This window comes from Hyla sarda, chromosome 1, assembly GCF_029499605.1.
Source record: "Hyla sarda isolate aHylSar1 chromosome 1, aHylSar1.hap1, whole genome shotgun sequence".
Lineage (NCBI taxonomy): Eukaryota > Metazoa > Chordata > Amphibia > Anura > Hylidae > Hyla > Hyla sarda.
Window position 1 is genome coordinate 91,710,392 of NC_079189.1, and position 14,505 is coordinate 91,724,896.

Here is a 14,505-nt window from a genome sequence, read left to right on the forward strand (position 1 = left end):
TTACATCTGTTTGTGATGTAAACCGTGCCCTTAAAAATCACACCAATTTTCCTGCTTTTCTATGCATGTGCAATTTTGAAAAGCAGATGTTGTCTCCAACTATTCGGGTGCGTTCACACACTGCAGATTTTTGCATGTTAATAGCAGATGTAGATTAAATGAAATATGTCTTTACTACATTTGGCCCAAATGACTAAAATATCTACAAATACAATTTTAGAATACAATTTAGTAAATGTTAAATCTGAATACACAGGGGAAACCCTAAAATTTTTTAAAAAGTGTCAAAAATGACATGTGCCAATTTTAGTAGCTGTTTTCAACACATAAAATGTGTTTTTAAAAATGTAAAGTGAGACAAAAAAAAGTGTCTAGAAAAGAGGATGTGGTAAAATATGCAGCAAGAAGGTGCATCCTGGTGCACTGATAATCTCTGGCCTGCGGCCCACACCCATGATACAGCCCATAATATGTACGTTAAGGTTCACACTACTTTACAGCAAAAGTCGAGTTCTGTTCTGAGAGTCAAACCCAGTAGTATTTGTGGAATGAACCTGACAAATGTCACATTGTCTTTTGCGGAGTGTACACTGGTCAGGTCTATGAATAAAACACAGACCACTACATGGAAAAAAATCTTTTTTATTAAAGATTCAGAGTCGGATTTTGGGAGAGAGGCTCCAGAATGTCCTACATCTCCGCACTTGTGCATCTAGAACTGGCAGGGAATATGGGGATTGGGTGACCCTGCAAAGGAGGACAAGATTCTAATAAGCTGGGTTCATTAAAGATGTCCCATTGTCATGATTGTCCAGGAATAGAAAAACAGATCTAATTTCTTCTAAAAACAGGACCACACCTGTCCTCAGGTTGTGTGTGGTATTACAACGTAGCTCCATTCACTCTGAAGGGGTACGCCAGGTAACCATTTAGAAAATCACCGGCTGAGACGGGACCTTATCTCAGCCAAAGATTTTCTGAGTGGACTGTCACCCCTGCTTATCTAAGGTAGGGGCAAAAGCGCTGTGAGAACGGGTAAGTGATTGGGGAGTTGCACAGGATAGGTTTTAAATATGTTGCGTACCACTTTAAAGGAAAGCTGTCAGCTTGCTCCCCCCCCCCCACAATAACAAGCGGTACTGTCTGGTAGTGAGGGGGGCGCTGATCAGTTTGATGTCTATTGTGCCTGGATCCGCCCCACCGTTCCGCCGAAATCTTCTAACTGGCGCAGGTGGGGTACTGGTACTCTGATGTCAGTGCGGCTCGTCTGCAGTGCTGGCCAGCTCATCAATATTCCATCTCTCCACTTCAAAACTGAGCGGGGAGAAGAGGGAGAGGCGGAGGAAGGGGAGGAATATTGCCTGTGCCAGTTAGCAACTAATTAACAAAACGAAGATTTCGGCCGAATGTGTCATTCAGGAATTGCGCCTAGAAATGTATAAATAAATTGGCAGCTGGGCGTTACCAGTTAGAGGTGTGTCTAACATTGTCCAATCAATGCTAACCGTGTCAGACTGTGAAGAGATACTCCCCTTGACAAAAGAATGGTGCCACCCAGTTGTCAATTTACTAATAAAAAATGTTGTAGACATGAAGGTGGAACAGCACAACTGATGATAAAAGATACTTCAGTAATGTCATGGGTGATGCAAGCATTAACTAAAACAGACAGGCCCTCTTTAAAGGTACAGGAACACACATGCACATTAATATATGCCAATATGAAGAAGTTACCCAGTAAATATACACAAACATAAGAAAACCACAAATAGTACATTATTAATTATATAGATAAAGTCTATGGATCGCCAGCGACCTGTATAAAGACATTCATCACGGTATCTTTTACAACGTGACAAACCTGAGCTACTAAACCACATAATATCCATAGAGAAATGTATGAAATAGTACATGAACTTTATCACACATTAAATACTAGCTTGCAGGTCAGTTCCAAAATGTTTGCCTGAATATTGACAATATTGGATACTATTATGTGGAATACATGTGATGGAAAAAAGGTGCTTTATAGTTCACTATTTGAGATATTGGACACAAATTTGCAAAATGCTTTGGAGAAATTTTAAACAAGACGTTAGGGACCCACTCTTAATAGGTGGCCATGACGTGGCGAGTGGGCTTGTACTTTTTGATCAAAATGTATATTAACAACCTGTTAGTTTTTGAATTTATGCTGAGAAGCAAGTAGATCAAAATACAAATTGTGGATGTGCGACCATGTCTGTTTTTTTTTTTTTTACTTTGTTTGCACTCTGCCCCACCCCCTCAGCCCAACCCTATATAAATGAGCAGGAAGCTGCTCAGGGTCCTTTCTTTTCTGGGAGCACATGGTAAGTGAGCTTTTACACCTTGTTCACACTGGTGTGGTGCTGTGCAGCGTCCGTTGCTGCCGTGGCGCCGTGTCTGTGGGGAAGCACGGCCCTGGGACTGGTTTGAGTGGCATCTGGGCTGCTTTGTCAGTGGGTCGTTACCCCTGTGGGCACTGGTGTTGCCACGGTGGTGGTGGTGGCCGCCCAGTGCTACGCCATTTTATGCTAGGGATGTTAGGGACGGACTCTAAATAGGTGGCCTTGACGTGGCGAGTTGGCTTGTACTTTTTGATCAAAATGTATATACTAACAACCTGTTAGTTTTTGAATTTATGCTAAGAAGCAAATAAATCACAATACAAATTGTGGATTGTGCGACCATGTCTGTTCCCTCTACTTGAATTTACATTGTTTTAAATAAGTGTTTCCCAACCTGTGGGTCTCCAGTTTTTGAAAAACTACAACTTCAAGCATGCCCAGCATGCTGGGAGTTGTAGTATTGCACCAGCTGGAGACTCACAGGTTAGGGAACATCATATCTGTAATACACTATTACAGTGAAGTTGTAAGTGGTGAAAGGAGCCAATGTATATGAATGGAAAACACAACATAAAATACCGTAACTGAAAGCATAACATAACACTGTACAGCCTACAGTAATAATCGCCATCTCTCAAGATATCCAAGCCAAAGAGGTGACAGATTGCTTAAGATTTTAAAAAGTATAGTCACAGCTTTACTTCATTTACAATCAATTTGCTAAAGGTAGAATGTATGCTTCACCTGTCAGTACTCTATTATGCCTCAGCTAGGGTCACCAAATGAAATGCATAGCCACAAGCTGTGATAGAGACAAGTAAAAAGTTTTGACCACCCACTAATCATTCTAATGAGCAAGGAGTATCGTGCGCTTAAAGGGTTACTCTGCCCCTAGACATCTTATCGTCTATCCAAAGGATAGGAGATAAGATGTCTGATCTCAGGGTCCCGCCCTTCAAGAACAGACAACCCACGTGATCTCCGCTGCGGCACCCCAGACATCCGATGCACGGAGCAAACTTCACTCTGTGCCAGATGATTGGTGATGCAGGACAGAAGCTTGTGATGTCAAGGTCACGCCCGCTAGTGACATCATGGCCACGCCCACATCCATCACACCCCTCCCATAGATTTGCATTGAATGGGGCGTGGCCGTGATGCCACAAGCCTCCAGTGCTGCACTAGATGCTCTAAAAGGATGCCGGGTGCAGCAGGGAGTTCGTGGGGGTTCCCAGCGGCGGAACCCCCGCGATCAGACATCCTTCGGAAAAGAGATAAGATGTACTAGGGGCAGAGTAACCCTTTAAGCATTCAATGCCCGCCTTGCAGCTAACTATGGAGAAGGTCTAGTGCAACTAGATGGAGATCTCAGTGACCTGGGAAATGAAGCACTTAAGTGGATGCTTCTCCCTGTTCGGTCTAATAATCAGTGGGGATCTCAGCATGTCACATGCCATAAGTGTTTTTATGTCAGAAACACTTTAAAGGGAACCTGTCATTGGGCAAGCCCATGGTGGCTTCTCCCCACCCCACCAGCCTTGATTTATAGTCCTCTCTCTGTTTGTGTATAGGATGAGAAAGTGTTTCCCCACAAGAGTGCACTTAGCTTTTGCAAAACTACAACTGCCAGCAGGCCGAGACAGCGTTTGGCTGTCCGGGCATGCTAGCAGTTATAGTTTTGAAACAGCTGTCACCAGTGTCATCTGCACTAACCTGTCGGTACCGACAGATAGTGTGGGTGACACTGATGACAACGGTACTCACCTTGTCCCATTCCGTGGCGGGGATCTTCAGTAATTTCCTCCGTTAGCTCTAGTCCCAGCAGCCGGCTTGGGGCACAGGCGGAGCTTAGTGACGTCACCGCTGCTGCTCCCTGCTGGGTCCCGCTGTGAGAGAACAGCAGCCATGACGTCAATAAGCTCCACCTGTGCCCCAAGCCGGAGCGGAGCTAACGAAGGAGATTCCCGGAGATCCCCGCCACGGAACGGGACAAGGTGAGTACCGTTGTCATCAATGTCACCTGCACTATCTGTCCGTACCGACAGGTTAGTACAGGTGACACTGGTGACAGATTTTCTTTAAGGCCTTTAATAGGAAAGGAAAATACCACAATGCCACAAGATTATTTCTACAAAAGGCAAATTATTGAAAAAAATATATAAAAAGTTATATATATATATATATATATATATATATATATATACACACACAAATACACTGTATATATTTTCACATGCTACAGAAAGAAAGACAGATTTTCAGAAGGAAATATCCACAATTGAAAGCTTTTCTCTAGAATGAAATTCTACAATTATAAATGAATTCAGGTGGCACACAGCTCCTATACAGGCTTGTCTGTCTCCATATATCAGATAGACATAAACCCTGTGTAGTCTGATTCTGCAGTCATGTGTAATTCTGTTTAATCCTGTACTTTCTGCTTACATACATTTACTAGGATAGCAAGTAGTAGGAAAGAAATGAAAAGGACCGTGCCTGCAGGATCAGACTACAGAGCGTTACTTTGTATTATGTTACGAGGAAGACCAGGAAAAGCAGGAGTTATAGGGACAAAATAATAAGAGACTAATTCCAAAGACACTTAATATTTTATTTTAGATGTAATGAAACAAGAGAAAAAATACTAAATGTACAGACTTTTTTTTTTTCTTTTTTTTTAAAGTATCACTTTTTGTTTGCCATTAACATTTTCTAAAGCATTTCCTAAAAATCTAGCTTACGGGTATGTTCACACGGCTGAATGTCCTTGCGGAATTCCGCTGGAAAAATTTAATGGGATTCAGCTAAACTGTTCCCACAATGGAATTTCCTCATTCCGGTGTCCTCAAAAAGAATAGACTTGAGTGACTTTTTGTGGATTTGGCTCAGAAATGCATTGCTGTCTACGAGATGGCGCATTTTTGAGCAGTCCTAGCCCCCACCAGATTATTCAAATGTGTGGAATGTCCGCACGTGTTTTCTACACGGACATTTTGCACATTTTACGCCATGTGAACATGACCTAGAAGAGATAAGGCTAGTAGAAATAACTCTGATGTAAAGGCTGAGACAGAGAACTATAGTGGAGGTTTTTTGTCCATTGATATACAGCTCCATAGAGCAGCTTCTCCTATGAACTCACCTGAAGAGTTTCTATTTGCTTTCTGATACTGTTGTTAGATGGCATCTAAATAAAGCAACGTGAGACAGCAAAACAAACATGAGAATGGAGCCACATGCATGTTAGATGAAAAAAAGCACAAAACAAAACAGCACAAAACTAAAAAGCCGGGAGAAGGACGACCCTGATCCTATAGTTCATGGTTTTTATAGACACTGTGTAAGGCTGGGTTCACACTATGTTTTTACAGTACGGGAACCGGATACGGCTGGGGGGGGGGGGGGGGGGGGGGGGGAGAGCGAAAACCGGGCACTCCCAGATCCCAGCCGGACCTGGCCCTATCTAATTCCTTTCAATGAGCCGACCGGAGTCAAACGGTGACTCCAGTCGGCTGATTGAAATGAATTAGATATGGGCCGGATCCAGCTGGGATACGGGAGCGTCCGGTTTTCGCTCCCCCCAGCCACGTCCGGTTCCCGTACTGTAAAAACGTAGTGTGAACCCAGCCTTACATGGACAGTGATCACATGATCAGCCTTTGGTCTGCTATAAATGAACATATAATTTTCCACCCCTTTTATGGACATATTTCCTTCTGTAAACTAATCTATACTGATTTGTAATCCAACAACTATTGGATATTACAAGTGTTCTAATAACAGGGGTACCCTTATTATTTTTCAGTTCTACGGGAAGTTTAACCTCATAAAGTGATGCTAGAATATACCATCACTGGCTGCGGTCCGAACTCCAAAATTCCTTCTGTAAGGACACAGGGGAAGATTTATCAAAACCTGTCCAGAGGAAAAGTTGCTGAGTTGCCCATAGCAACCAATCAGATCGCTTCTTTCATTTCGGAGAAATGAAAGAAGCGATCTGATTGGTTGCTATGGGCAACTCAGCAACTTTTCCTCTGGACAGGTTTTGATAAATCTCCCGAAAAGCGCTTATTCAGTGCCTGCAGCTTTATTTCCATACACGTGGAGTCGCCGGTGGTGCAGGACCTGCTGCCGGCCCCATTTACTTGAATGTGCAAGAGAACGGTAGCGCCATCCAAAAAGTGTAGGGAAAGATTGTATAAAAGCTACAATGCTAAAAACAGCAGCGACACTTCTCAGGATCAAAGGACCAGTGGTTGAATCACAAGCAATTCTGGTGATAGGTCATCACTTTATGAGATGGAAATAACCTTTTAAGTTTACAGTTCAGTATAGGAGAACCTACACTATAATAAAGTAGTAGAGCCTCACTTGGAGTCTGTTATATTTGGGAACTGTAACATTTTCCTAATAAACTATCTATTAAGCCTCATGCACATAATGCTGTGTACAGGCATGTAGGTACTATGTGTGACACTCTTAGGCAGTGTTTCCCAACCAGGGTGCCTTGAGCTGTTGCAAAACTACAACTCCCAGCATGCCCGGACATGCTGGGAGTTGTAGTTTTGCAACAGCTCAAGGCACCCTGGTTGGGAAACACTGCTGTAAGGAAACAATGCTTCTAGGGGGATGTACACCTCCATAAAAGGAGGTACGCAAAAGTATAGTATAGTTTAATAGTGTTTTTTAATTTTATTTAATTTCTTTTTATTTTTAAGTCTGATCAATCGTTTTACGTGGTGAAGTGGCAAAGAAATAAAAGTACAGGTGTCATAAAGGACAACCTATAGTCTGTTAAAGCACATTAAAAGTACACATCCCCGCCCCCGAGACGTGGCATGTACCCTCATAGGATACGTAACAAAAGTTTAAAACTCAAGATGAAATAAAAATTATTTTTGAAATTTTTATATTTAAATAGACTTTTATAAAATTTAGTAAAAATTTTATGTTTATGTTTTTCATAGTTTCAAGAGTTTTATAATGTATTGAGCTTTGAATATGTAATTTTTTTTCCCCTATCTCATATAAAGTTTAAACAGGGTGACAACCCCTATCCATATGAGCAAATAGGGGAGGGATGTCTCTACTTGGAATACTCTTCTATAAGCTAGAACAGAGAGATGGTCTGTACAAACGCCTCCCGTTCTGGCTGCCTCAAACCATTCTTGTATTACACGGATGACAATTCACATAAATGGCCACCATATAATACTACTATTCTACTGCAGTACCTGCTTCAGGGGAAATGCCTGGCGTCCCCCACTGTTTGTGCTGGGAGTGGCCCCTTTTAAAAGGGGTTGCCTCAACATCAAGTTTAGAACTGGGAGTAAGATGTATTTAAAGGGGTACTCCAATGGAAAACATTTTTTTTTCTTTTTAACCAACTGGTGCCAGAAAGTTAAACAGATTTGTAAACTACTTCTATAAAAAAAAAAATCTTAATCTTTCCAGTACTTATCAGATTATGTATGATCCACGGGAAGTTCTATTCTTTTTTAAATTTCTTTCTGTCTGACCACAGGGCTCTCTGCTGACACCTTTGTCCATTTTAGGAACTGTCCAGAGTAAGAGCAAATCCCCATAGAAAACCTACCCTGCTCTGGACAGTTCCCGACATGGACAGAGGTGTCAGCAGAGAGCACTGTGGTCAGACAGAAAGGAAATTCAAAAAGAAAAGACCTTCCTGTGGATAATACAGCAGCAGCTGATAAGTACTGGAAGGATTAAGATTTTTTAATAGAAGTCATTTACAAACCAGCTTAACTCTCTGGCAAATTTTTTTTTTCCAGTGGAGTACCCCTTTAAATGCTTGACAAAAGAGGTAAAGCACGCCATAACACAAATGGCAACATAATTGCAAATATCATGTATTAAAGAAAAAAAAGCAAAACAGGTGATGCATTTCAGACATAAAGATGTGATGTGGGAATGGAAAAAAAAATCAATGTCGCATGAAAAGGATGATAAGCAATGCACAAGAACATGGAATGGGAATAGGAGAAGAGACGGTCATGGGAATTATTAATGGACAGACATGCAGCAAATGATCTGGTGTAGAGTGTGTCTCCAAGTCTATTACATCCACATTACTAGAAGGAGAAAGCCACATCACTAGAGGAAGGCATGGAAACATAGTTTTAACAACATTCACCTGGAATGTGGTCAATACAGTAATAGGAAGAGTAATACAATTACAACCACCGGACATGGTAAGAAAGTTAATTCAAACACAATAGAGAGAGAGGAGCTGCAAATAAGAGTACAGGTGAATCCAGACACAAGATTGAAATGATTATTTAATTTCTTGATTTGTACTAAAGCTGGAGGAAAGAAAGTTCTAGAATAAAATTGAATACATGAAGTAATTGAAGGATCATAGACTGATCTTCCCTCACTGCAGTGTCTTCACAAACAAGCGGAGCACGTGCACCTACCTTTAGATGTGACAAGCAGTTCTGTAAGAAGATGTGCCAATTGTTGAGGAAAAACTGCTTCTGGCTGACACACAACAAGCAGGTGATCAGAGGATATAACGCCTGGGAAGAAGAAATCAGCAGTGTTATTCTATTATATCACCTCCAGTTCTTTAAAGGGTTACTTCCAAAGGATAGGGGATAAGATGTCTGATTGCGGGGGTTCCACAGCTGGCACCCCCGCGATCTTCCGTGCAGCACCCGGCACTTGTTTAGAATGTTTGGTGCGGGTGGCGGGGGTTGTGACGTCACAGTCACGCCCCCTCAATGCAAGTCTATGGGAGGGGGCGTGGCGGCAGCCACGCCCCCTTCCATAGACTTGCATTGAGGAGCATGGTGTGATGTAGCGAGGGGGTGTGGCTGTGACGTCACAACTCCCACCGCCCACTCCAAGCGTTCGAAAACAAAATGTTGCGAACGCTGGGGCAGCGGAGTACCCCTTTAAGGGAAACCTGTCATGCTGAACAAGCAGTCTGATCAGGCAGCAGCATGTTATAGAGGAGCAGACTGATATATAGCTGTGTGGGGAGACATTCAAGGATAACTTGGATTTTATTTTCTTAAATCTGTGCTCATTCTAGGCAAGACTTTTTCTAGTCAGAGAAAGTCAAGACAGCATCTACTGACTTCCTATGTGAACACTGCAAACACTACTCAGGGGCTGAGCTTTGTTGAAGATTAATGAATAGCGGGATTGCTTGGATAGACTCTGCTGCCCGTTCATTTTTTGGGAATTGTGGAGGTCTCAGCAGTGGGACCACCACTAATCGAAATGTTTGACACGTCACTGGAATGTGTCAGATACCCTTCAAATTATGTAGCTTGTACTCTGTACTTATTAAACACATTAGAGATCCAGCCAATCCCATGTTGGTGAGTGTCTAATGTTTCTAGACAAGTCATACGTGTATGTGCTGGTCATGTGTCTGTGTTTACGAATAGGAGGAGACCATAGGCAAGCTCACCTCAACAGGGAAGCGATCTCTTCAACAGTACCCAGCCGCCAGGTTTAAATGCTTAAACTGACTTACTTCTGCATTATGTTCCCATTATTTAGTATTTTTTTGTTCCATGTACAAGTCTATTATTGTACAGTTTTTCAATGCATTTGTTATATTCACACAATGCCCTAACACTTCCAGGGGTTGAATCCTAAATCTCGGATAGTGTTGGACAATTTGAACAACGAGTAAGGAGTGTGTAACTCTGAAACGTGTCAGGTTCATGGGTTTTACAATGACATTTACATTGTTGAAGGACTCGTGTAACTTTTTTTTAACACTGTCTTTCAACAGTAATGGATCTATTCAAGAGATGAGGCTGTGCAGAATTGTCTACAATTTGGGGATTGTGTCCAGGGGAGCAGAGAATTTCACTTTTTACATAAAACTATACACCAATCTGTTCAGCTTACATGATGCCAATAGAACTGCACTATGATGGTGACAGGTTCCCTTTAAGGCTTTTACACAAGCAAATATCCACATTAGTGACTGGACATGACTGTATATTAGTGATTTTAATCTAAATTAGTGTTCCCCAACTTGTGGCTATCTGGTTATTGCAAAACTACAACCTACCAACATGGGTTGACAGCACATCTTCTAAGGGCAAACTGTTAAAATAGTCACCTAGGAATATTCACATGACTACATCTTTACATTCTAATATCTTACCAGGGAATGTTTTTTTCTTGAGCTTAAATCAAACGTGGTCTGGTAGAGCATCTCCACAAAGTTTTTTAAACATGGCACATTTACTTCATTTTTCACAGCCTGGAAAAACACAAATAAACGTCTAAATGAATAACCTGAAACCTTCTATTACATTAACACATTTTTACACGACCATTTTTACTTTGTAATGACACCTCATCATTATAACATAAAACGCAAAACCAAAAAAAATGTATTTGTGGGAAGATTAAAAAAAAAAAAAAATACGGCAAATTAGCAACTTTTGGTTTTTACAGTGTGCTTTATTCTGTAGGTCAATGCGATTAACAATGATATAGTTTTTTTATTTTATTATTGTACTACTTAAAAAGAAGTGCACACTTTAACAAAATTGGTCTGCATAAAGTTGTCATTTTCTGACCCCCCCCCCCCCCCCCAAAAAAAAGGGCTAATTTTTTGCGCCAAGATCTGTATTTTTTATCTGTACTTTTTTTTTTGCTTTGATTGGACTTTTTGATCGCTTTTTATTAAAAAAAAAAAATTATATATATGATGCAGGGGGAAAAAAAAATCTGTATTTTTGAGGTTTGTTTTTTTTTTTTTTTTTTTTTTTTTACATTTCTGCCATTTACCGTGCGGGATAAACATATTTTAGTAGTTTGGACATTTACGCACGCGGTTAATCATTTTTATTAGGGGAGGGGGTGTTATATAATTTTAGAGACTTTTTTATTTACCTATTTTAGGTCCCCATTGGAGGACTTTCATATGCAATCATTTCACTGCATTTACTGTATAATGCTACGCCAATGGTCGGTTATCAACAGATCTAGCCTGTGAGTTGATGATCGGCTGCAAGAGGAAGGTAAGGTGACCCTCCTCTCCTCTGCCATTCTAACTAGCCAAACTCCAGTGATCATGTTGCGAGGGTTCGGGAAGCTCCTCTGAGCTACCAAATACTTTCACTTTAGACAACGTAATAAGCATTGATCAAGGCGTCTAAAGCGTTAAATGCCAGGCAGTGGCGGGATCGCAGCTGCCTGGCATAAGCATTAAGTGTTTGGCTACTGATGGTAGCCAATACTTACTGCTCCAAAGTGAGCACCACTCCTGCACTCACTTCAAATTCAACTTAAGGCATCGGGCCATACAAGTACACCCTGCATCTTTAAGTACTGAGGGACAAAGGAATACCTGTACGCCCTGCGTCCTTAAAAAGTTAAGCATAGAAGGGGTTACACCACAAAAGCAGCCCTGGTCAAAGCAGTGAATTATTGCTGCTGCTGATAATGATGATGGGTGGTAAGAAATAAAAGGGAAGCCTTAATTTTACCTTTCAGACACAGCACAAACACTCAGGATAAGGCCGACAGAATATGATTGCATTTGCACAGTCCAAGCTAAGCCCTACCCTGCCTTTCTGTGTACTGTCTTGTTTCTTTGCTGCTAGAGACAGAACTCAACTAACAGGCAGTGGACAGAAGATTGCCGGGAAGTCAGATGCATGGTGGCCAAGGTACATGAAGTGATCTACAAATATGTTAGAAATCCCATAGGCTATCATAGGTATAGTGATGTAGAACAGCCAAAAGAGACACTTGTGACTGCACGCTTTCATTGTTCAAACTGAAGATATTGATTGTAAACACAGTGTGAAGACAAATATACTCAATCCCTTCTATTAGGACAAATGTTCTGCAACACATTAAATGTCAGGAATCCAAGACACCAGAGCAGTGTTTCCCAACCAGGGTGTCTCCAGCTGTTGCCAAACTACAACTCCCAGCATGCCTGGACAGCCAAAGGCTGTCCGGGCATGCTGGGAGTTGTAGTTTTGCAACAGCTGGAGGCATCCTGGTTGGGAAACACTGCACTAGAGTATGGCATGGATGAGTACTGAAATGTTAAAGGCCAGCAATGGTCTCATAGAAATGTATAGACATTTCAACTAGAGAGACAATACTTTTTGTTGGCTAAGCTTTTAGGAAATCTCACAGCTCATTTTATCTAGAAAAAGTAGATATGGCTCCGATTTAATTACAGTATATATTTTATATTTATATTTTTATATTATTATTATATATTTATTATATATATATATATATATATATATATATATATATATATTTATTATATATATATATATATATATATATATATATATATATATATATATATTAATATTATTTTTTATTTTATTTATTTACCCCTCACTTGTTCCTGATAATACTGCTTCGGTGTCAGCCGTGCTTCTTTTGGTGCTGAGTCCCAATATGTCAGAGTGCCACTTAGCCAAATTACTGACTCTGGTAAGACACCACTGCTGTCAGTGATTGGCTGAGCGGCAGTGTGTCACATGGACCCCAGTCCCCAGGGAACGTAACTTTCTGGTGCTGGAGCCCAGTACATCACATTGCCGCTCAGCTAATCAGTGACTACAGTGGTGCTCCACCTTAGCCAGCGATTGGCTCAGCAGCACTTTGGCATATTGGGCTCCAGAACCAGAAAGGGGATCACGACAAACATCAGAGCTGTGTTATTAAAGGCTACAGGGACAAAGTGAGGGGTAAGTATAGAGATTTTTTTGTGACAAGTTGGCAGCCTGGACATGTTGGTAAAAAAAAACAAAAAAAAAAAATACACTTTTTGCCAGACAACCCCCTTAAAACCTCTAGCATGTCTGTAGCCTGCTGCTAAAATGAGCGGTCTATGGAATTACCATGCAAGCCTAGAAGACTTCCTGCAATTCTGTAGACTGCTTTAGCAGTGGGCTACATAGTTGCCAGGAGTTGTAACCATGTATCCTACTACTACTACAACATTGTAGTTACACTGTAAGGGTATGTTTACACTGAGGAATGTGAATGTGTTATTTTTGGCAGAACGTGTCATCTTTAGATCACATGAAATACTAAGTGATATTTCACCTACAGATTGAAGAAACCAGTAGCTTCTTTATTCTTCTGTAAATGTATACTAGGTAAATGTGTCCTCGGTGTGTAACAGCATGTGTAACTTTATTCACAAAGCTAATAATTACACAAACTTCTCCTGCAGGATTCTAGAACTCTATTTCATTTTAATAGATCAGTGTTTCCCAAACAGTGTGACTCCAGCTGTTGCAAAACTACAACTCCCAGCAAGCCCGGACAGCCTTTGGCTGTCCGGGCATGCTGGGAGTTGTAGTTTTGCAACAGCTGGAGGCACAATGGTTGGGAAACGCTGTAATAGAGAGATAGCTGGGCATGAAGGAGACACACTGTACAATCTTGATATTGGTTTGGGGGGGGGGGGGAAGGGATCCCATGTACCGCATCCTCATGACATGCAAGAAGTATTTCATCAACTTTGTTCACATTCAGATGGATGAACCCCCACATAATGTACCGGCAGCTATGTATAAATACCTTGAGGCATAAAAGAGCAGTACTTCAGGACTTTCAGCCACACCCGTATTGAACAACATAAAATCCCTTTAGGCTAAAAGCCTTAACAGCAAATAAAATGCTCCAATGCTTTTAGGCATTAAAGGCTTAGAAAAATAGAATGAATGTTTTGAGGGAGCGTATGCAAACAGCATTTGCAAGTTTTTTTTGCCTTATTACTACTGCTAAAAATGTTCAGGTCGCCGTCATAAGGCTAACTGGACCCGAAGGTATCACAGAAATTATAGAGACGTCTGAATACACTTTGTACGTCCTCTCCGTGTTTCCATGGGTTGCACAAATTACATTGTGAGTCTCACGGGACACAGGAATTGACTTGAGTGTTGACAGTCTTTGTGCAATGTTGCAAGATATTTAGAAACAACAGGAAATAAAAATAAAATAAAAAAGTACAAGATTTGCTTACAGCTGCCACAGGGATGAGGATTTCTACGAACAGACCAGCAAGTGCATGTTTTATGTCCTTGTCTTTCACTTCCAAGAAGTACTGTGCGCATTCCTATCAAACACATAAAACAGAAACAGTCAATACATGTAA

General features: G+C 41.1%; 1 protein-coding gene across 13 annotated transcripts in view; it reads right to left on the bottom strand.

Moving 5' to 3' along the window:
• The window catches only part of FRYL (FRY like transcription coactivator), a 358,656-nt gene that overhangs the window by 116,193 nt on the left and 227,958 nt on the right, over window positions 1–14,505 (bottom strand). For 7 of the 13 annotated variants that reach the window (XM_056557831.1, XM_056557771.1, XM_056557761.1 and 4 more), the window contains 4 exons: window positions 14,374–14,466; window positions 10,522–10,620; window positions 8,807–8,908; window positions 5,512–5,556 (listed from right to left, as the gene is read on the bottom strand). In XM_056557831.1, coding sequence (XP_056413806.1) covers window positions 5,512–5,556; window positions 8,807–8,908; window positions 10,522–10,620; window positions 14,374–14,466 — 339 coding nt within the window. The remainder of the gene's footprint in view (window positions 1–5,511; window positions 5,557–8,806; window positions 8,909–10,521; window positions 10,621–14,373; window positions 14,467–14,505) is intronic. The other 6 variants (XM_056557850.1, XM_056557808.1, XM_056557798.1 and 3 more) reach the window with 1 other exon arrangement.